The sequence below is a fragment of the Lithobates pipiens genome, unplaced genomic scaffold (genome assembly GCF_037356315.1).
Source record: "Lithobates pipiens isolate NorthernLeopardFrog02 unplaced genomic scaffold, aLitPip1_a1.2 Scaffold_22, whole genome shotgun sequence".
Taxonomy (NCBI): Eukaryota; Metazoa; Chordata; class Amphibia; order Anura; family Ranidae; genus Lithobates; species Lithobates pipiens.
The window spans coordinates 283,703,247-283,725,219 of record NW_027507784.1 but is presented as its reverse complement, the minus strand read 5'-3'; the positions used below and the strand labels follow the sequence as shown (position 1 = coordinate 283,725,219).

At 40.3% G+C, this 21,973-nt stretch overlaps 1 protein-coding gene across 1 annotated transcript; it reads left to right on the top strand.

The window, feature by feature from the left end:
- The first annotated feature begins 7,775 nt into the window (after window positions 1-7,775).
- Window positions 7,776-21,148, top strand: LOC143924703 (homeobox protein unc-4 homolog). The gene is made up of 3 exons (XM_077449120.1): window positions 7,776-8,039; window positions 15,996-16,153; window positions 17,734-21,148. Exons 1-3 carry the CDS (start codon window positions 7,862-7,864, stop codon window positions 18,052-18,054), a joined length of 657 nt encoding a protein of 218 aa, XP_077305246.1. The 5' UTR covers window positions 7,776-7,861; the 3' UTR covers window positions 18,055-21,148.
- The last annotated feature ends 825 nt before the right edge of the window (window positions 21,149-21,973 follow it).

The window sequence follows — 21,973 nt, the reverse complement described above, 5'->3', positions numbered from 1 at the left end:
CAGGGTTTAGGGGTTTGCAATGCATAGTGTGCAGGAATCAGCTCTCTTTCACAGGCTGTTAACATCTTACTTCCACCCCTACCCCTGGGTGCAAGGGCCACATATGAAATGGCCTGGAGGGCTGGATTTGGCCTGTGGGCCTTATGTTGGACACATGTGGTTTATAAAAAGCACACAGCTTTGCTTTGTAAAGGGGATTTAATAGCAGTGATCACTAGCAGTCTTATTTAATGTGTTTATGCAAAGAAGGAAGGTCGACTGCACTCCAATGGCCATAGAAATCCACCGTTTAGTGCACGTTTTCCATGTTGCAAAAACATCACAGCTTGTGTTTCACACTGAATGCACTTAATCATCAACTGGCGAGCCTATGATCGTACCTGAAGCATGACCACCAATCTGTAACAAGTCCGTTAGCAGTTTTTGGCCATTCCCTGTAGCATTTCTGCAGTCTCTGACCATATCTTGTAGCATATTAGTAGTGTCTGAAAATCACCTGTAGCATATTAGTAGTGTCTGATCATCTCTTGTAGTATAGAAGTAGTGTCGAACCATCTCCTGTAGCATACTAGTAGTGTCTAACCATCTCTTGTAGCATATAAGTAGTGTCTGACATCTTTTGTAGCATATAAAGTGGGGACGGAAAGTATTCAGACCCCCTTAAATTATTCACTCTTTGTTATATTGCAGCCATTTGCTAAAATCATTTAAGTTCATTTTTTCCCTCATTAATGTACACACAGCACCCTATGTTGACAGAAAAACACAGAATTGTTGACATTTTTGTAGATTTCTTAAAAAAGAAAAACTGAAATATCACATGGTCCTAAGTATTCAGACCCTTTGCTGTGACACTCATATATTTAACTCAGGTGCTGTCCAATTCTTCTGATCATCCTTGAGATGGTTCTACACCTTAATTTGAGTCCATCTGTGTTTGATTATACTGATTGGACTTGATTAGGAAAGCCACACACCTGTCTATATAAGACCTTACAGCTCACAGTGCATGTCAGAGCAAATGAGAATCATGAGGTCAAAGGAACTGCCTGAAGAGCTCAGAGACAGAATTGTGGCAAGGCACAGATCTGGCCAAGGTTAAAAAAAAAATTATGCTGCACTTAAGGTTCCTAAGAGCACAGTGGCCTCCATAATCCTTAAATAGAAGATGTTTGGGATGACCAGAACCCTTCCTAGAGCTGGCCGTCCGGCCAAACTGAGCCTTGGTGAGAGAGGTAAAGAAGAACCCAAAGACCACTGTGGCTGAGCTCCAGAGATGCAGTCAGGAGATGGGAGAAAGTTGTAGAAAGTCAACCATCACTGCAGCCCTACACCAGTCGGGGCTTTATGGCAGAGTGGCCCCACGGATGCCTCTCCTTAATGCAAGACACATGAAAGCCCGTATGGAGTTTGCTAAAAAAACACCTGAAGGTCTCCAAGGTGAGAAATAAGATTCTTTGGTCTGATGAGATCAAGATAGAACTTTTTGACCTTAAAGGGGTTGTAAAGGTAATTTTTTTATTTTCTACATAGGTTCCTTTAAGCTAGTGCATTGTTGGTTCACTTACCTTTTCCTTTGATTTCCCTTCTAAATGTTTTTTTGCTTTGTCTGAATATCTCACTTCCTGTTTCTCCTCAGTAAACTTCTCACCATCATCTGAGCTGGTGGTTAGTCAGCCAGAACAGCTTACTGAACAGCTTACTGAACAGCTTACTGAACAGCTTACTGGGGTGAAACAGGAAGTGAGAAATTTAGACAAAGAAAACAAAGAAAAAAAAACATTTAGAAGGGAAATTGAAGGAAAAGATAAGTGAACCAACAATGCACTAGCTTAAAGGAACCTATGTAGAAAATAAAAAAATTACCTTTACAACCCCTTTAATTTTAAGCAGTATGTGTGGAGATAACCATGCACTGCTCATCACCTGTCCAATACAGTTCCAACAGTGAAGCATGGTGTTGGCAGCATCATGCTGTGGGGGTGTTTTTCAGCTGCAGGGACAAGACTGTTACAATAAAGGGAAAGATGAATGCGGCCAAGTGCAGGGATATCCTGGACAAAAATCTTCTCCAGAGTGCCTCGGACTGGGCCGAAGGTTTACCTTCCAACAAGACAATGACCCTAAGCACACAGATAAAATAACGAAGGCGTGTCTTCACAACAACTCTGTGTCTGTTCTTGACTGGCCCAGTCAGAATCTTGACTTAAACCCAATTGAGCATCTCTGGAGAGACATAAAAATGGCTGCCCACCAATGTTTACCATCCAACCTGACAGAACTGGAGAGGATCCCCAAATCCAGGTGTGAAAAACTTGTTACATCTTTCCCAAAAAGACTCATGGCTGTATTAGATCAAAAGGGTGCTTCTATGAAGTACTGTGCAAAGGGTCTGAATACTTAGGACCATGTGATATTTCAGTTTTTCTTTTTTAATAAATCTACATAAATGTCAACAATTCCATGTTTTTCTGTCAATATGGGGTGCTGTGTGTACATTAATGGGGAAAACAATTAACTTAAATGATTTTAGCAAATGGCTGCAATATAACAAAGAGTGAAAAATTTAAGGGGGTCTGAATACTTTCCATCCCCACTGTAAGTAGTGTCTGACCATCTTTTGTAGCATATATGTAGTCTCTGACCATCTCTTGTAGCATATAACTAATCTCTGACGATCTCTTGTAGCATATAAGAAGTGTCTGACCAACTCTTGTAGCATATACAGTAAGTGTCTGACCATCTCTTGTAGCATATAGGTAGTCTCTGACCATCTTTTGGAGCATGCCCGTAGTCTATGACCATTTCTTGTTAACATGGCTGTGATCTTTGGCTGTCTCCTGTTACAAAGATGCAGTGTTTGACAGCATTTCTGCAACATTGCATTCATTGAATATTTCATATTGCCCTTTGGTGATGTCAGAGTCTGCACTGAAATCCACCTATATCAACTTGACCACCACTGTTTTAGACCGTAAGTTCAAATAAATTGTAGCTTTTGTTTCATTTTTGAATTATTTTAAATAACACCTGAAACCTAAAATTTCTCCAACAAGGCTCAGACAGAGGTTATAACTCTTTCCACTGCAATAAAAAAAAATAGCATTTAGTCAAAGGTTTTTTTGGACAGTTCCGAGTCCATTCTAAAGGTAAAATGACTTTGAGAAAGAGATCTGAAACATTGGCTTTTTTTTTATGATGACTGTGATTCTATTATCAGCCTATATACAAAAATCGAATTGCCTTAGCATAAGTAAGGTGTGCTGATAATTATAATGTCCTAAACATGAATCATCACCTTGCGTGATCATTCTTATTTTACCTATGGAGAAGGGTGGGAGAGGGGCACTGCAGAAGCCCCTGGAACTATTTTTTTTCAGGGTTGTTGTGTCCTATTGCCTCTTTCCCTGACAAGCCATAGCTGATCCTGTGTGATCCCAATTTTACCCTGTGACATATTCATTGCTAATTGCAGACTGGACAATCTCCTTTTTCCCCCCGGGTTACATTAGTAGGGCTCATGCACACAGACAAGAAAACTGCCGCTGTTGGGGGGGGGGGGGGGGAGATTTCTGCGTTTACATGTACATTTATTATAGTGGCTAGCATGAATAAATATTCAAGCCAATGGAATGAGTTTACAGTCATATGCTTATAAACACATAAAGAAAAATATATAAGCTGCGCTAAATTCCACATACATCAAAATGTGTGTAAATAAATAAAGTGGCAATAGATTATGGGCTATTAACCAGCCTCTAAATATTAATAAAAAATCAAATTATAAGTGATAAATACATATGAATGTTACAATCTTAAACCATGCAAACTGCCTATCCCTTACAATATGGGACCAAGCCGCACACCCCTATATAAAATAATACAAACTCTAGAAACAGCCAGTGTATAAGTCAACAAGTCTATATGTGTTTGTCACAGAAGTCCTTGTATAATAAAACAGAATGTGAATAAAGTCCTCCACGGATGAACCCTACTCGATCCACCACCGTATGCGATTAAGTAGTGCTTGATCCGCCACCAAATAATGAAATTTGCCGCTTACCAGAAAATCATGACCCCCACTACAGAGGGTCACAGAAGGCATATGAATATATAGTTGTCTCCCAATCCAAAGAGGTCCTTAATACGTTCCTTACACCACCACTTCAATATGAGGCTTATAAACACATGGAAATTTGCAAGATTAGAGGCCTTTTTTCTGCCAACTTCTGGCAGCATAGTTACAGCAAAAACTCATATGCCCGTATGCATGAGGCCTTAAAGTGTACTGATTTTTTTGTTGTTTTGTATAAATTAGGGAATGGTTATGTTTTATTTGCTGTCTGTGTCCTATCAGGGAGAATTTCCATCTCTTTTTGTTTTCTGTATCAATGACACAACAAAGAGTAAGAGGACTTTTCTCCAAAGTCTAGGATTTCCCCTCTTACACAGGTGTCATCATAACAGGTGACCCCGTTGGAGGGTTTCTCTTCACCCCCTGTTCTTGTGACATATCATTCTGGATTTCCCATAATTTTCTATACTGGAAACAATGGTAACCAGTCCAAATGGAAGGATGGAGCTCTCCACAGGGGGACACAGACAATACAAACATGGGGTGAAACAATAGGAATAAGAGTGCTCCACTCCATCAGGAGAAGTAGTGCCTGTCTCCTAAAAAAATATTCTATACCAAGTTAATACAGTTTGGTATGTTTATGAAGGGTCCAGGAGAACCAATGTGTTTAATTAATCTGCGTCAGGGGTATTAATAATCCTTTATCAGGGTTAATAATAGACATATTTATTTTTAACTGATAAAATATAAATATATAATTTTGTAAAATATATAATAATATGTATTCATAAATATAATAAAAATACTGATACCCACATCACTCTGGTCAGAGATATGCCTGCATATAAATGTGCCTGTCCAGTATACACCAATCAGGCATAACTTTATGACCACTGACAGGTTCAGTGAATAACATTGTTTATCTTGTTACAATGGCATCTGAAAGTTGGTGGGGTATATTAGACAACAAGTAAATATGTTGTCTCTGAAGTTGTGTTGAAAGCAGAAGTAATGGGCATCACAGTTTGTAGTGTATGGGGCTGCATAGCTGCCGGCTGGTGCTCACGATGACCACAGCCAAAACACCTACAATGGGCACATGAGCATCAGAACTGGATCATGAAGCAATGGAAGACGGTGGCCTGGTCTGATAAATCATAATTTGTTTTACATCATGGGGATGGCTGGGTGCGGGTGCGTGCGCGTTGCTTACCTGGGAAAAAACGCAAAGGATATGTCACCAGCACACCACGGAACTCCATAAAGGACCCAACGTTTTATTAAAAAGATCACATTACAGAAAAGTTTTGGAGCCATGTAGGACACCTTCATCAGGATTCATCAGGAATATTGTTCTGGGTTTACCTGGGTAGGGATGGCACTAGAATGCAGTATGGGAAGAAGGCAAGCTGGGGGAGGCAGTGTGATGCTTTGGGCAATGTTCTTCTAGGGAACCTTGAGTCCTGCCATTCGTATGGATATTACTTTGACACATACTGCTGACCAAATACGTCACTTCATGGCAATGATATTTCCTGATGGCAGTGGCCTCTTTAATACACTCTTCAGTTCAATTGAGCATCTGTAGCATGTGCTGGAAAAACAAGTTTGAGCCATGTAGACCCCACCTTGCAACTTACAAGACTTAAAGGGTCTGCTACTGATGGCCAAATAACACAACAGTCCCTCAGAGGTCTAGTGGTGTCCATTCCATGATGGGCCGGGCTTGTTTTGGCAGTAAAAGGGGGACCTGCTCAATATTAGGTGGGTGGTCATAAGGTTATGGCTGAGCGGTGTATGTGATGATGTACACAGCACTGCAGCAACTTTTTCACTACAAAACTAAATACAGAAAGCATGCAACAATTCATTTTGTTTAGAAGAGGTTCAGAATTTTTGTGTAAAGTATTCACTCACACAGACAAGCATACACACAGCCCCCTTCATCACTCATCATTATGACTATTACTCATCATATAATACAGGGACTGATGACAGGATATATGTACACTGTTATCTCTTAACCATCAACACAAATCAATGGACTGAATTTTTCAATTTACATTGTTTTGACATTTAAAAGTGGCGTGCTGTAATCATCTTTTCTCTATGCACAGTTGTACCAGCATAAGCCATGCTGTTTGTCATTATAGCTCTTTGTATATTTATTTTCTCTACCGACATGTTCATTATTTGGCTTAGCTCATAAAAGAGCCCAGAATGCAGTTACCCACAACAGCCAGTCTCCAGTAGGAGCTGTTACAGCTCAACTATAGACAATTAACATTTTTATTAATTCAATTTTATTGCTGTCTGCGTCCCCACTTCCTGTCTTGTTGGTCATACATAAAGTAAAGGAGACTTCCTGGCTTGCCAATTGCAGAGAAAATGAGGGACAATCTCCTAAACAGGAGCAAGTAGCAATAAAAACACATAAATAGTTCTAACACATTCCAGTACATTCAAATATAACAGAATGTGTTTAGAGAAAAAAATGTGGATCTGTTTGCCCTGTGAAATTGCACTTATATTAATTCTGTTCAAATGGGGGCAAAGTCAAATGTTATTGGACTTTTTCCCTACAGAACAAATATTATTTATACCTACAGAGTAAATTAGGAAAATACTGCATGATTGCCACTAGATGGCGCTGACAATCATATTAAACAAGTATTTATTTTCATATGATCATTAACAACATCTCGTGGCTATAATGCAGTATTTTCCTGATTCACATACACATCTGTATGAATAAATAGCATTTAACCTGGAGAGAAAGTAGCATAGTAATTTTCAATTTTGCCCCATTCACAGAGAAGAAATATGCACTATATTGTCAAGCGTATTGGTAAACCTGCCTTTACACACACATGAACTTTAATGGCATCCCAGTCTTTGTCTGTAGGGTTTAATATTGAGGTGGCCCACCCTTTGCAGCTATAACAGCTTCAACTCTTCTGAGAAGACTTTCCACAAGGTTTAGGAGTTTATCTATGGGAATGTTTGACCATTCTTCCAGAAGCACATTTGTGAGCTCAGGCACTGATGTTGAACAAGAAGGCCTGGCTCGCAGTCTCCACTCTAATTCATCCCAAAGGTGTTCTATTGGGTTGGGGTCAGGACTCTATGCAGGCCAGTCAAGTCACTCCACCCCAAACTCACACATCCATGTCTTTATAGACCTTGCTTTATGCACTGGTGAGCAGTCATGTTGGAACAGGAAGGTGCCATCCCCAAACTATTCCCAAAAAGTTGGGAGCATGGAATTGTCCAAAATGTCTTGGTATGCTGACACCTTAAAAGTTCCCATCACTGGAACAAAGAGGCCAAGCCCAACCCCTGAAAAACAGCCCCACACCATAACCCCCCCCCTCCCCCCCCTCCACCAAATGATTTGGGCCAGTGCACAAAGCAAGGTTCACAAAGACATGGATGAGCGAGTTTGGGGTTATAGCTACAAAAGGTGGGCCAACCCAATATTGAACCCTGCAGACTAAGATTGGGATGCCATTAAAGTTCATTTGTGTGTAAAGGCAGGTGTCCCAATACATTTGACAATATTGTGTATATGCAGTTTCAGAGGACAAAAGCTCTGCATATTTATTTTTATTTTTTTATAAATGCACCACTTTTAGCTGGATTTGTACTACAAAAGATATTGTGATGGCATGGTAAATTATTTCTAGTGCCTTATTAAATAACCCTAAATGTGTCTGTAGTCATTGTATATGTATGTGACAATGTGCTTCTTTAATATGTATTATTATCTTCTAGGTTTTTACCATGTTTAGTACAGTCTACCCAATGCCTCCTCATCCGATGTCTACGCACATTTACAGCCACATTTTGCCCACCACCTTCTCCAGCATCTTCTTCCCAACACCTTTTTGGGGATTTCAGCTCTATCAGCCCTGCAGTCACTCCAGGGCCCAGAAAGAGAGCAAACCGTGTCATCTGTCAGGTAAATATTTCAGGAGTGTGCTATTAAAAGGAAATCATAGTGTATTTTCACAGACTTCCCATTTTGAGTTTTTATCGCAAAGTTTACATTAAAGTAATTTAATGTGTGTGATATTAACATTTTCAAAAGCGTGTGCTATTCCATACTTTTGCTATTTTATTAAATATAGACATTTGTCAATCAACCACTAGAGGGAGCTCTGTATTTGGTTCAGTAATTTCACAGCTTAAAGTTTAAGTTCGCCTTTATGTAAAAATCTGTAAGGTTAATTTTCTCAGGACCCCCTCCTTTCTAAAGACCTGCATCGCAGTGATCTCCCGTTCTGAGCCCCTCTATAGCCGCCTCAGGGGTCCGGGGCTTAGAAATCCCCTCTGCATTCACAAGTCTTCTTCCGCACTGACAGGTTGGGCTACGCGGTTCTGATTAGTCTGCGCTACCCATGTGATAGCGCAGACCAATTAGAATGCCCTGAAACATCCCTCCTGACGGGTATATTTTGGAGATTCAGCTGTGGGGTTTTCTAAGCCCCGGACCCTATACCTGGGTTCAGAACGGGAGATCGCCGCTCTCTAGATCAGCGGGACACAGATACAGATTTTTCTGTAACGGTGAACTTACCCTTTAAAGCGTAACTAAAGGGGTTAATACTCACCTTTCCAATGGCTCCTACTGCTGCCTCTCTGTCCAATGAGGAGAGAGCGAGAGAGACGCTGCTCCTTTGGACATCACAGGATCGCAATCATGCTCCGGTAAGTATGGGGGGTGAGCAGCACACTGAAGGTTTTTTTACTTTAATGTAGAAAATGTATTAAGTTAAAAAAAAAAAAATTAGCTTCAGAACCACTTTAAAAATACCATTATCTTTGTCCATGCAACTCTCCAGCAGAATCTAATCACTTTGTTCAGCTGATCGAAGCGATGTATGGGTATTGGGGAGAATGTGACATGCTCTCCTTTCCCTTTTGATGTCGCTCAGGCCTTATGATTGGTCCGACACTGTCACATAGAAGCGAATCGATAGGCCTGTGTAAGCTTGGATAAGTATTTCGGATACAACTTTCCTGGAGGGCAAAGCTGGAGCAAGGGAAAGTAAATATACGTTGCTGGAGATGAGGGGAAGTTACTTGCCATGGGTCTCTCTAGAAAAATAACAAGATGCCTGTCTGTATAGTCAAAACTTAATCTATTGTTGGCTGTCTTTGTCCAACAATGGCTTCCTGTCAAGTAGACATAGCAGGAAGTGAGAAGAAAAATCGCCAAAGTGAAATTCTCTTTTAACCTAGGTTCCCATTAGATTGATTTGTCATTTGAGAGATCAAATGACAAGTCGCAGCCTATTGGAGGCAGTGACACTGTTCCAATCAGTGTGACACAGATTTTGCAGGGCCGCACCGACTTGCAAAAGTAGTTCCTGCGCTACTTTTGCCGATTTCAGGTGTGACTTCAATAGACATTTGTGCATGAAGCCACGCAGATGTCTATCAAGTAGCACCTGACCTTCCTACTTTGAAATTGTGCTAGTTCAAGTGAAGTGGGCGCGATTTCAAAGTGGCATAAATGTGAACCAGGGCTCAGGGTTAGTTTACACCAGAACACAGGGCTGAAAACCTGCATTTTCCATACTGCATTCAAACACACTGCAGTTTTGATCTGCAGCAGGTTTAATGTTAGGTTAACGACATCTCAAAAGCAGGCCACAAAGTGAATTTTCATCCACCGGATCACAGTGAGTTTCCAAAGTAGTGCATGCACTAGACATGTGCAATTTGTTTAGCTCTGAATTAGTTTTTAACGAATTTAGCCCAATTTGTTAATTCAGAAACATCCGAATTAACGAAAACCCGTTTAACAAATTTTTGAAAATTCGCAAATTTGAGATTCAAATTCACTTTTTTACTACAAGAAAGCCTATAATAAGGCTTACCTGTAACTACCATGTATATCTCCTAACCCTGCACAGTTTTGGAGATATCCCCATGTGCTGTCCTCATCGGTACATGCGCACTGAAGAAACGGCTCGTTCGTGCTGTTGCTTCAGTTGATGTGCCGTTACCGGCGGGAGTGACGTTATTGCGGCTCTGGCCAATCACAGTGCTGGAGCCCACGATACCCAGAAGTATCACGGGGGAACGATGTCACCAGCCGGAGCAGTGTATAAGGACCGCTGCAGGGGCTTCAATCTAAGGTGAGTAATTCATAAGCTATGCATACTAGCTCATTATGCCTTTGTCTTGCAGGTTGTTGTTTTTTTGTTTACCTTTACAACCATTTTAACAACCACTTTAAGGATCTGTTTCCACTAGTGCGACTTTGGACACATAAAGTCGCATGACAAGTCACAGCCCATTGATTTCAATGGCAAACATTCCCATCTATGCGACGTTGAAAAGGTTTCTGCACTACTTTGATGCGACTTTTATCTAGAGTGTAAAGTTGGATCAAAGCTGCACTCAAAGTTGCACTCTAAACCCCACAGCTTTGGAGTTGCACTAGTGGAAACGTAACCTAAGGCTAGAGTGTGACTTTGAGGGCAGCTTTGATACAACTTTACACTCTCTGGATCAAAGTCACATCAAAAGTTGCATTAAAGTAATGCAGGCACCTATTTAAAGTCGCATAGATGGGAACGGGTATCATTAAAATCAATGGGGCTGTGACTATTCATGTGACTTTGGACACATAGTCCCATGACAAGTCACGTTTCGACTATTGGAACCCCAAAATTGCACAATTTAGAGTGCGACTTTGAGTACAGCTTTGTTCCAACTTTACACTCTGGATCAAAGTCACATCAAAGTGTCCTGTGTGGATGGGTCTTTTTTTGTGTCTTCATTTTCTCATGAATTAGGATGTACAATGCATCCTTACTGATGAGAGTATACTGGGCGGGAACCTATGATCAGCTCCTCCTATCCTGTATACGCCTACTGGCTACACAGGAACAGTGTCCCTCCCTGGAAGTGATGTCATTAGCGTTCAGTAACCACACCCACTGGCTGCTTTTAGATTCAGAAGGAAGTGGGATTGAAGTGATGTGACGGCACTGGACACTGCAAAATAAAGGTAGAAAAACTGTGATTTTTTTCATTTTGAGGCATAAGGCTGAACTTAGCTCACATTAATGATTGCAGGGGAGAATTTAAATATTAGGGTGGACTTTCACTTTAACCTTCAGTTTTGGTAACAGTGGTTGCCAGGAGAGGAGCAATAGTCAGGGTTAATCCTCCTAGCAAGCACACAAACCCTGACATGGTTACCAACTTTCCTAATTCTATTCAAAACTAAATAAAACAAAGGGTTTGACTATTCATACACTTCAAACATACAGTTCAAAGGGGTGACAGGAGGCAAAAAAAGAAAATGGGGGGGCGGTTCTATTTGTAAGGCCGGCCATAGACAGAGCAAATTTCTTTCCTGCAACCCATGGTAGAAAATCCCTCGATTCCGCCATCAACACAGACAGTGTTGACAGGGAAATCCCTCCCGTGGAGCAATAGTGTTCTCCTTTGGGGAGGGCCTACAGCCTATCGCATGTAAAATCTGGCAGGCTGCTTGAACCCAAATTTGATTAATCAATAAACTATGGTATATTCATCCTGGCCATACATGGTTCGAATCTCGGGCAGTTCCTCCTGAACCGACCAAGATTCAGACTGTCTGTGTGACCAGCTTAAAACCATGCAAATGAGCTTGGCTTTTGGAGGTAATAAAGGTGCTCTCTTGGGAAATATAAAGTGTTTTTTAATGAGAATGTAATAAAAACTGAATAATACAATAAAAAAATAAAATGAAGCATCCATTGTAATAACACAAAAGGGTATCAAGTGCCATAGTGACCTTTTGCTTCATAGCAAATAATGATCAGTAAAGCAGATAGGTGAGAAAGGTAGCCTTTTCCTTGTTTTTTTTCCAATTAAAAAGGTTTATAAATGACTATAAAATGTTAGACAGGCTTTTCTTTACAATCCTGGGAATAACACACTGTCTGTCCCTGGGTGACTGTCACCCCTCCACTGTATCTATCAAGGCTACCATAGTTGTCTCCTTAGGTTGCTCTACTTGTATGGACAAAAAAAGTCTTTACTTCTCCTGGATGTGATGAAAGCACCGCATTGCTAACAAGATCAAGAATTATTTTTTTACCTTTATCCTTTATCCAGTAAAGGTTCCCATTCATTTTTTTAAATGCAGTAAGTGTAAGTACCTGATTTTCTTTTTACATCAGCCTCCTGTATATACATGTAGAACAGCACTCAGACTTGGAAGAGGAGCAGTCAGCACTCTGGGCCAATAGGGCTGTGCTTTAGTGCATATGTGCTGACAAAACAACATGTGAATAGGAGCAGTGTGAAAAGTTTCAAAGGGAGGTGTATTGCTATTCATTATGATCATAATTTCATTATGATCATCATTTGATAGGTGGTGGGGGGGCAATATGTCACCTCCTCACCACATGTTCTAAAATGATAATCCGTCTGCAACTGTGTTTGTGTTGTGGTGTTGCCACTATCACTTAAATGGGTAGCATTTGTGGCGATACTGCCCACCAAATGCGACATGGCATTTCATTTTTGGCATAGCTATGAAGTAAAGCATTTCAGCTTTGGCATGTATACAGCCCTGAGCAATCAAGGGGTGGGGGGCAGTAAAACTGCAACTCAACAGTCTGATTTTACCACCCTCTGCTCATATGAATTAGCCCTAACAGAGTGCTGCTTCTCTTGCATTTTCCTATTAGCAGGCTAGAAGTGTGTCCTTGACCAGGCTGTGCTGCTACTGCATTGGACTTCAAGGATCTCGGTGTGTTGTCTGGAAGGGGTGTAAGGATTACAAACTTTATATGTACAAATCTCTGGGAAGTTACAAATGTTTGCATATATGTATTATAGCTTTTTTTGCTGCAGTTCATGTCTAAACTCCCAGGTTATTGTGTTCCATGGTTTAACCACCATTATTCCTCTATGCCCACTGTAACCTCACTCACATTCAGTGCACCCTGAAAGTATTCACAGCACTTCACATTTTTCACATTTTGTTATGTTACAGCCCTACTCCAAAATGGATGAAATTCATTATATTCCTCAAAATTCTACAAACAATATCCCTTAATGACAACGTGAAAGAAGTTTGTATGAAATTTTTGCAAATTTATTAAAAATAAAAAAGCCACATGTACATACAATACGTATTGACAGCCTTTGCTCAATAATTTGTTGAAGCACCTTTTGCACCAATTACAGCCTCATGTCTTTTTGAGTATGATGCTACAAGCTTGGTACGCCTATTCTTGGGCAGTTTCTCCCATTCTTCTTTGCAGGACCTCTCAAGCTCCATCGGTTTGGATGGGGAACATTGGTGCACAGCCATTTTCAGATCGCTACAGAAATGTTCAATTGGGTTCAAGTCTGGGCTCTGGCTGGGCCATTCAAGGGCATTCAAAGAGTTGTCCCATAGCCACTCCTTTATCTTGGCTATATGCTTAGGGTCTTTGTCCTGTTAGAAGAACCTTCTCCCCAGTCTGAGGTTTAGAGATCTCTGGAGCAGGTTTTCATCAAGGATGACTCTGTAGATTGCTGCATTCATCTTTCCCTCGATCCTGACTATTCTCCCAGTTCCTGCCACTGAAAAACACCCCCACAGCATGATGCTGCCACCACTATGCTCTACTGTAGGGATGGTATTGGCCAGGTGATGAGCAGTGGCTGGTTTCCTCCAGACATGACACTTCCCATTCAGGCCAAAAAGTCCAATCCTTGTTTCATCGGACCAGAGAATTATGTTTCTCATGGTCTGAGAGTCCTTCAGGTGCCTTTTGGCAAACTCCAGGCGGGCTGTCATGTGCCTTTTAGTTAGGAGTGGCTTCTGTCTGGACACTCTACCATACAGGCCTAATTGGTGAAGTGCTACAGAGATGGTTGTTCTTCTGGAAGGCTCTCCTATCTCCACAGAGAAACACTGGAGCTCTGTCAGAGTGACCATCGGGTTCTTGGTCATCTCCCTGACTAAGGCCCTTCTCCCCCAATCGCTCAGATCAGCCGGATGGCCCGCTCTAGGAAGAGTCCTGGTGGTTCCAAACTTCTTCCATTTATGGATGATGGAGGCCACTATGCTTATTTGGGACCTTCAATGTTGCAGACATTTTTCTGTACCCTTCCCCAGATCTGTGCCTCGGTACAATCCTGTCTCGGAGGTCTTCAGACAATACATTGGACTTCATGGCTTGGTTTGTGCTCTGACATGCACTGTTAACTGTGGGACCTTATATAGACAGGTGCATGCCTTTATAAATCATGTCCAGTCAACTGAATTTACCACAGATGGACTCTATTCAAGTTAGAGAACATCTCAATGATGATCAGTGGAAATAGAATGTACCTGAACTCAATTTTTTTGTCATTGCAAAGGCTGTGAATACTTATCTACATGTGATATTTTTTTCTTTTTTTTTTTTAATACATTTGCAAAGATTTCAAACAAACTTCTTTCACATTGTCATTATGGGGTATTGTTTGTAGAATTTTGAGAAAAATAACAAATGGAATCTATTTAGGAATAAGGCTAAAACATAAAAAAATGTGTAAACACGTGAAGCGTTATGAATACTTTCCAGATGCACTGTAGATTGGAGGTTTCTACAGGATGCAACCAAGGTATTAATACTGCAGTGCCATCCAGAAGCTATAGGTGAAGCCTACTAAATCTGGCTAAGTTAGATTTTACAAAATACGTGAATTGCAGTGTAGAAACCTAATTCCCTGCTCGTAATACAAATATTCCTCCAGGCCAAACAACAATACTTTTCCCTGTAGTCAGGTTCTCACTGTGCTATAAACATTTTTCTAGAAAAAACTCAATAAATCAGGTTTTTCAATCTTCATGTGACTTTCCAGTGCTCAGCCGTGTGCAGACAATATCATTGCCATTAAATATTGATCACTGAGATTGTTCAACATTACAGGGGATGTTATATCTCTAGTACGTAATCTATGAGTGTTTGTGGAAGAGAAACATTGTATCATACATAATAGATGTTGTGATATTGATAATGACTGGTTGGTGGATTATAGAAGATGTTTGTAGATTGTAATTATTTATGTTTCCATTCAACCTTTTTTCCTCTCCAAAGCTGTTGCTATAGTTTATGATGACAGTAAGGGCAGCTCCTAACTGGCAGGGGAAGGGTAAAATATGTTTCAGATGTTTTTTTCTCTACATAATCATAAATCTTTTCCTGGATTAAGGCAAAATGGCATCTCTTTTGCAACTGAAAGCAAGCGAGGAAGACTAGGATGAAAGTCTATTGAAATGTCAGTCCGCAGTGGTAGTCTGGAATTGGGTAGGATTCTATGGGTGGAATTAACCACTAGTGTCTTCTGTCTCTTGGTAAAAAGCATTATCAAGTAAGGTAATAAGGGTAAATGGTTACTCTAAATTAATTATGTGCACCTTACCCTACCATTGGTGGTCAGACCAATGGCTAGACCAATTTTGTGCCCCATTCTACTGCTGATCAATAAAAACACCTATATAGTGTGTAATGATTGACAGCTAGATAGAATTGAGCAGTGTTCATGTCTACAAGACAGTGGCATGGGTCTCAAAATCTAGTATACATTGGCCCCTAAGCGCTATAGCGCCCAGCGTCATTCAACTTGGAAGTCTGAGGACATACTGTGTGTGCAGAGTGTTATGAACTATCACATTGTCATTATGTCAGAGCCCTTCTCAGGAATCATTGACCACAGCCAGGGGAGAAGACCAAAGAGCTAAAGGACCTTATCCATCATGTTAACATCCTGGAGATATTTTGAAAGGATAAGTATAAAAATCCTAAAAAACTACTTGCATGGACTATCATGTTGGGGAAAATCAGGTGGGAGCCTGGATCTTGGAGCTAGGCTTTAACTTGTAACTAATGTACAATCCACTGTAAAATGTTGCTTTCTTTTCCTTTAGACCAAAGCCATCGCTTGAAGCAACGCAGATCCCGAGCTAATTACTCCACCTGGCAGCTCCAAGAACTGGAAAAAGTTTTTCAGGCCAATCAATACCCTGACATCTTCATGAGAGAAGCCTTGGCTCTAAGGCTGGACTTGTTAGAAACTAGAGTGCAGGTAAGATAGTTGAAGACCGATTAGTCTTTGGAAAGAAATGGGGGAAGACTTCCACACAATGTCAATTTCCTGAGATTGGCCTCTTTCAACAATTGATGATTCAACTGGCTCACTCTGGATCTAGATTCTGAGCATTTAGACCACAGGAAAAGATTGAATTATTCTTGTTCTATTTTATTTTTAAAGCACCATCATATTCTCGAGTAGGGATAAGTACTGAAAATACTCCTGGGCTGAATCCGTGGGAAGCTTGGTGAATCCTGCTTGAAATTCAGGAAACCTGAACTTACCATCAAATCCCATTTCAATTGTTTGTTTCTGTCTGATTTAAGGATAATAGGCAAGCTACTGTCAAAAGAATCTTTGGGAAGCTGGGCACTGCCAAAAAAAAATAATAATAATAAAGTACAGTAGGGGCATGGAAAATACAAAAATCTTTTCTTAGTCTTAAAACTATATGTGATGAAACCAGCAGAAGTATTAGCTGTTATCAGGAAAAAGCTGGCATTGGTGATGCACCCATTATCTCCTCTACCAGAACCCTTAAAAATTGGCTACAAACACAATTGTTAGATTTGTTTAACACTCCATATTTAGCTTTTTATGGGGGTACCTGGAAGCAGAGGCCGTAGGGAAGATTAAAGCCATGCACAGCTCTTCTTTGGATCTTTATATTCTCCCTCTAATATCTGTCTGTTATTTATTCATCCAAACTTAACCAGATATCTGTCCTTACTAAGCTTAAATCTACTCCCGCCCCCATTCTAAGCCTATTCTATCCACCCTGTAAAAGGAAAGATGTGTATACTTACCTATTCTGAAGCCAATAAAGTCCGATCACGTGATCTCTCCATCATCGGCTTCAGTCAAGAGGAGAGATTATTATTACACAGGATCTATATACAGGATATATATAGCGCTACAGGTGAGTGTCTGTTTAATGAAAGTAAGCAGCTACACTTTTTGCAGCTGCTGACTTTTAATAACCTGAAAAAAGACTGGAACTCCGCTTTAAAGTTTTCCTTTGGGGATCATTTATGCCCTTGCCACCTCCCATCCCCCCTTGCTGCCACAGTGGATTGCTTTTCAATGGTGTTAGGAGTCAATATGTTGCCTCTGCATCGCCTGTTGTAAAAGCTCACACCACTACGCCACAACCTGAGTGGCTGCATGTACTTCTTTTGGTGGGCAGTTGGGGGGGGATAAAAACTGTGACTCAACCACCTACTTTTACTGCCCCCTGGCCAACAATGTGTCTGGTCACCTTCATCTGCTCTCCATCAACTGGCTAATTTCTACCAAACCATAACTATGAGTTAAATCTCAGATTTAAAAAAAAAATTTTTTTATTGGGTATATGGGGACCCAACAGTGGGGGGGGGGGGGTTGGGGGTGTGCAGTAAACTGGGGTGACTTTCTGATGTTTAGTGCCAAACGTTCCACTGAGGTTCTGAGAAAAAAAAGAACTCTTGATCGGATGCTTTGATGTGCTTTATCTTATAAGTCACTAATTGTACTGTTTTGTAGTTTGTGTTTATATCCCATTTGATAAACCTGGAAATTTTTTGTTTTGGTTGCAGGTTTGGTTTCAAAACCGCAGAGCAAAGATGAAACGGCAAATAAAAATGCAGGATTACCAGTGCAAATCAACCAAGAACAGCTCAGACTGTGTGGGCAGTGGAATATCAGAGGATATCCTAATAGTAGCTAAGAGGAATTCCCAAAGTAAAGCTGTGGACCTTTCAAGCCAGTCAAAAGAACTTTTGAAAACAGAAGATGTCAGAAAGACTCCAGTTTCAAGCAGCATTGCCATTCTTCGGGCAAAGGCTCGAGAGTATGAAGCTGGAGTATGTGGATCAGAGGCTCAACATGAAAATGACCTTAAAGTATTCCCATCATAGCTATAAGCAAGAGCTCAAAGACTGAAAGCATGCAACACCAGGTGCCTACATGTACCTCCATCATCTTAAAATACTGCTGCATCTATAGACGTCCTCACTTAGGACATATGCTTTTACTTTTTACTCACTGAACACCAATGGCCCCCTCTCCCTCTACTGAACACCAAGCTCTCCCCTCATTTTTTCATCCTGCTGACCACTAATGCCAGACAATTGTTCATTCTGCTGACCAATGACACCAGAAAATGTTCCTCTCATTGACTTCCTTACTGCTGTGCACTACATAATCCTGACCAAATTGTATTTTTCTCTAAACAGTTAATGAATGCTAAGTAGTTTCTGACTATTTTAATTAAGTTCTTCTTCAAAGTAGGCCCAGACCATGTTTTGGCTTTGTGAAACTCTTAATAAACTGAAAAAGTTAAAGATTTGCCCCTCAGTACAGCACTACATTGTCTGTATAAACATGACATAATGTGACACTATGTGAAATAAATAAAAAGCGAACTTCAACCATCTCAGTTTGCTTTTTTATTACTTTTACATAATGTCACATTATGTTGTTTATACAGATATTATAATGCTGTATAGATGAGTGGATCTTTCACTTTTTCAGTTTATTATAGTTGGGGTGTGATGATAATACAGTAGCTACAACACATAGCATTCACCGGTGGGAATTTTGGTGTTCACAGCACAGAGCTGGGGTTGTTCATAATTTGTGAAACTCATGGTACAGTATATAGATAAAAAAAAAAACCCTTGTCAATAGACCACTTATTTTAAAGCCATAGTAAACCGCAGAAAAGAAGAAAATTGGATCAACCGCGGGTCCAAGCCATAATGTGCTAGCACATTTTGACACACTTACCACAGAGCCCTCCTGCACAAAGCTGTCACTGCTCCCCCTGGGCTTCCTTATGAGTTTTCGGGCTCCTGCCATCTGAATGACGTTCAGCCACGGCACGGCACTCTGCATTCAGTGGCATACTGTGTGCCCTTTATTCACAGGTGATGTCCTTAGCTATTGCTAGTGTGAATATCTCCTAAACTGTGCCCTTTCAGGAGATATTCCTTTGTCCTACAGGTAAGCCTGATTGTAAGCGTACCTGTAAGTACAAGGTAAAATATGGACTTCTCCCATAAGATTATATTTGCATTGTATGTATTTTAGGTACATCTTGTTTTACCTGTTAAAGCCTTCTTTGTGTAGACATTCAAAAGTTTTGAGTTTGCCATTGGGCTCTACCATTTGGGATGTGAGAGGTTGGCCAGCACAGATAGTAATTAGATGCAGAAGGAGAGAGGTGGAACTGTGACTGCACAAATGAATTGACTCTTCCTGGAGTGCTCAAATTCCTTAGAAAGTTTGAAGACATATTGCAAGTGAATTAAAAAATTATTTATGGAAAGGTAGATTGCTGTAAGAAAGCATCTGAAATACTTGATTTTTCTGTGACTTTACCTGCAATTATTTTACATAGATGTTGGGTCTCTTTAAGGAATATTTTTTGGTACAAGAACTATAGTATGTGTTTATAGTGTGAACTGCAAGTAGGCTTAGCCCAATATTCACCACAATGTAGCCACCCACACCCATCTTTCACCGAATGTTTTATCCTTTTCAGAGTGTCCCTATTTCTCAGATTGTGATGTTGGGATGCTGCTTGTAAGGGAGGGCTTGGAATATTTGGTCTGTAGAGCATACAGAACCAATAGCTCTTTTACATTTGTGGTAAATTTCTGTAGTCTAAAGAAAGTGTGCCATCTCATTGATAGCCAAGTATGGTAAATGGTTGGTCTTCCAGCATCAGCTTTCATTGCGGATCTTGGCTTTGCATCACATGACATCTCAGAACGGCAAAGGAGGTTGGTCCTGGAAAACTTCCCTCTGCCAGATGTTGTTATTGCTGTTCTGAATGTGGAGAAGGTACAGTAGGTACTATTAGTGTTCTATGCATCACTGACTGCATGTACAACTCTCATTGACACCTGAATGGTGAAATATGTCCACTCAGAGCAATCATCCCAACATATCTTATAAGTGCTGTCAAGAAAGAAAATGTCCTCTATATCCCCCTGCTCGGTCCCCTCAATGGCTGCATGTAACTTCAGGAACCCCCAAGACATGCATATATGCTAATTCCAACTCTTGCTGTGCTCTTACAGCTTTTTAAGGTTTGATATTCCTAAAAAACAAAATGGTGGAAAAACAGTTATGTGGTTCAAGGGATGCAGAGGATCAGTATTTCAAGACGATAGAGGTACATTTGATGGAGCCTGTTCTAAGCTAAGCTTTCAAAACTGAGATAAGGTGTACTTATTAAATGGAATCAGAACATTGATAAACACGTTATGTTATGGGTGGTGTAGCTATAGCAGTATACTTACTTTTTTTTTTAATATATAATGACCCCTTCATTTTAGAAGTGACTTGGATTCTGAGCTTTCTTACTTTTCTTTTAATTATTTTCATATGAAATGTGTATGTATAGTGTTTTTTTTTATTTTTACATATTTGAACATTTTATGGTATCTTAGAAGTGTGAAGGCAAGCCTTTCTTTCTGTAACAGTTAAGCCCCATTTTTATTATGCATGCTTATAAGAATAGGCATGTTGTAATTGTAGCAGTAAAAAGGTTAGGCCAGTGTTTCTCAACCTTTTTTTCAGTCAAAGCACCCCATTCTAAAATGTAAAAAATGATTCTAATAGCTTTACAAGATGCAGCAACATCCACATGTAGTACACCCAACGTTAGAGGTGATTTCTTCTTCCAAAGCAAATACACTTTTTCACATTGGTACCGACCAGTATTCCAATGTTTCTGTTCTCCCTCAATTTCTCTCTATTAGTCAGCGCATGTCACCCCAGTGCTGAGGGAGAGGGGCACAGGAGGGTCAAACAAGGATGCTGTGGAGGCAACAGACATCCTCCCTATTAACTGATGATGTCATTGGTTGTTAGGATGCCAGTGTCTGGAAAGTCATATTGGTGCATAATGAAAACCTTTGGCTTTGTGTAACTAAAAGGCAGGCTTTATCCACCAGCTGGCTTGTATAATTTTGATCATTTGTTAGGCATTTTGCTAAGGCACCCCTGAAGAAGAAAAAAAGACTTTATGGTGCTGAAGAAATTCGTAACAGAAGGTTCATCAGTGGATGCCTAACGGTCCTAAAACTTCCCCTAATCCAGCTAAGAGGAAGGGACCCAGCCTGTCTTTTATATATGTTATCTCATTCAAAGTTAGAAAAATCTATGGTGCGAACCTGACAGGAGCGAGAAGACCCCCCAGCAGCTCATACTGGGCTAAACACATTAGAATAATAGAAACAAACGCTCTGGCTATTCGATTGAGTGGAACCTGTTTTTTTGCTCCACACAGTAATTTACATTTATTGTATTAGTGAACTTGTAAGAATGGCCCAATGGACAAAATACCAATTCACTTTCAAGCAGCAGAGTGAAGACAGCAGGCTCAACCAACAAATCTCTTGGAAGAATCCAATTGGGATCCCACTTTTACGACCCCGGGAAATAAAGTCTCAGATGGAAATAGAATACTTTATATGTTCATATTCAGGGACTTTTACTTACAGTATCTCACAAAAGTGAATACACCCCTCACATTTTTGTAAATATTTTATTATATCTTTTCATGTGACAACACTGAAGAAATGACACTTGGCTACAATGTAAAGTAGTGAGTGTACAGCTTGTATAACAGTGTACATTTGCTGTCCCCTCAAAATAACGCAACACACAGCCATTAATGTCTAAACCACTGGCAACAAAAGTGAGTACACCCCTAAGTGAAAATGTAAAACTTGGCCCCAATTAGCCATTTTCATTCCTACATTCCTGCAGTACTAACTCGTCCAATCTACATTCTGAGGTTTATTTTATTGCTGACAAAAAATA

Bases quoted from the DNA above. Each gene is read 5' to 3' on its own strand.
- LOC143924703 (XM_077449120.1), top strand. From the start codon at position 7,862: ATGTTTAGTACAGTCTACCCAATGCCTCCTCATCCGATGTCTACGCAC. The intron at 8,040-15,995 runs GTAAATATTTCA...CTTTTCCTTTAG, and splicing joins CAAACCGTGTCATCTGTCAG to ACCAAAGCCATCGCTTGAAG. The intron at 16,154-17,733 runs GTAAGATAGTTG...TTTTGGTTGCAG, and splicing joins TGTTAGAAACTAGAGTGCAG to GTTTGGTTTCAAAACCGCAG.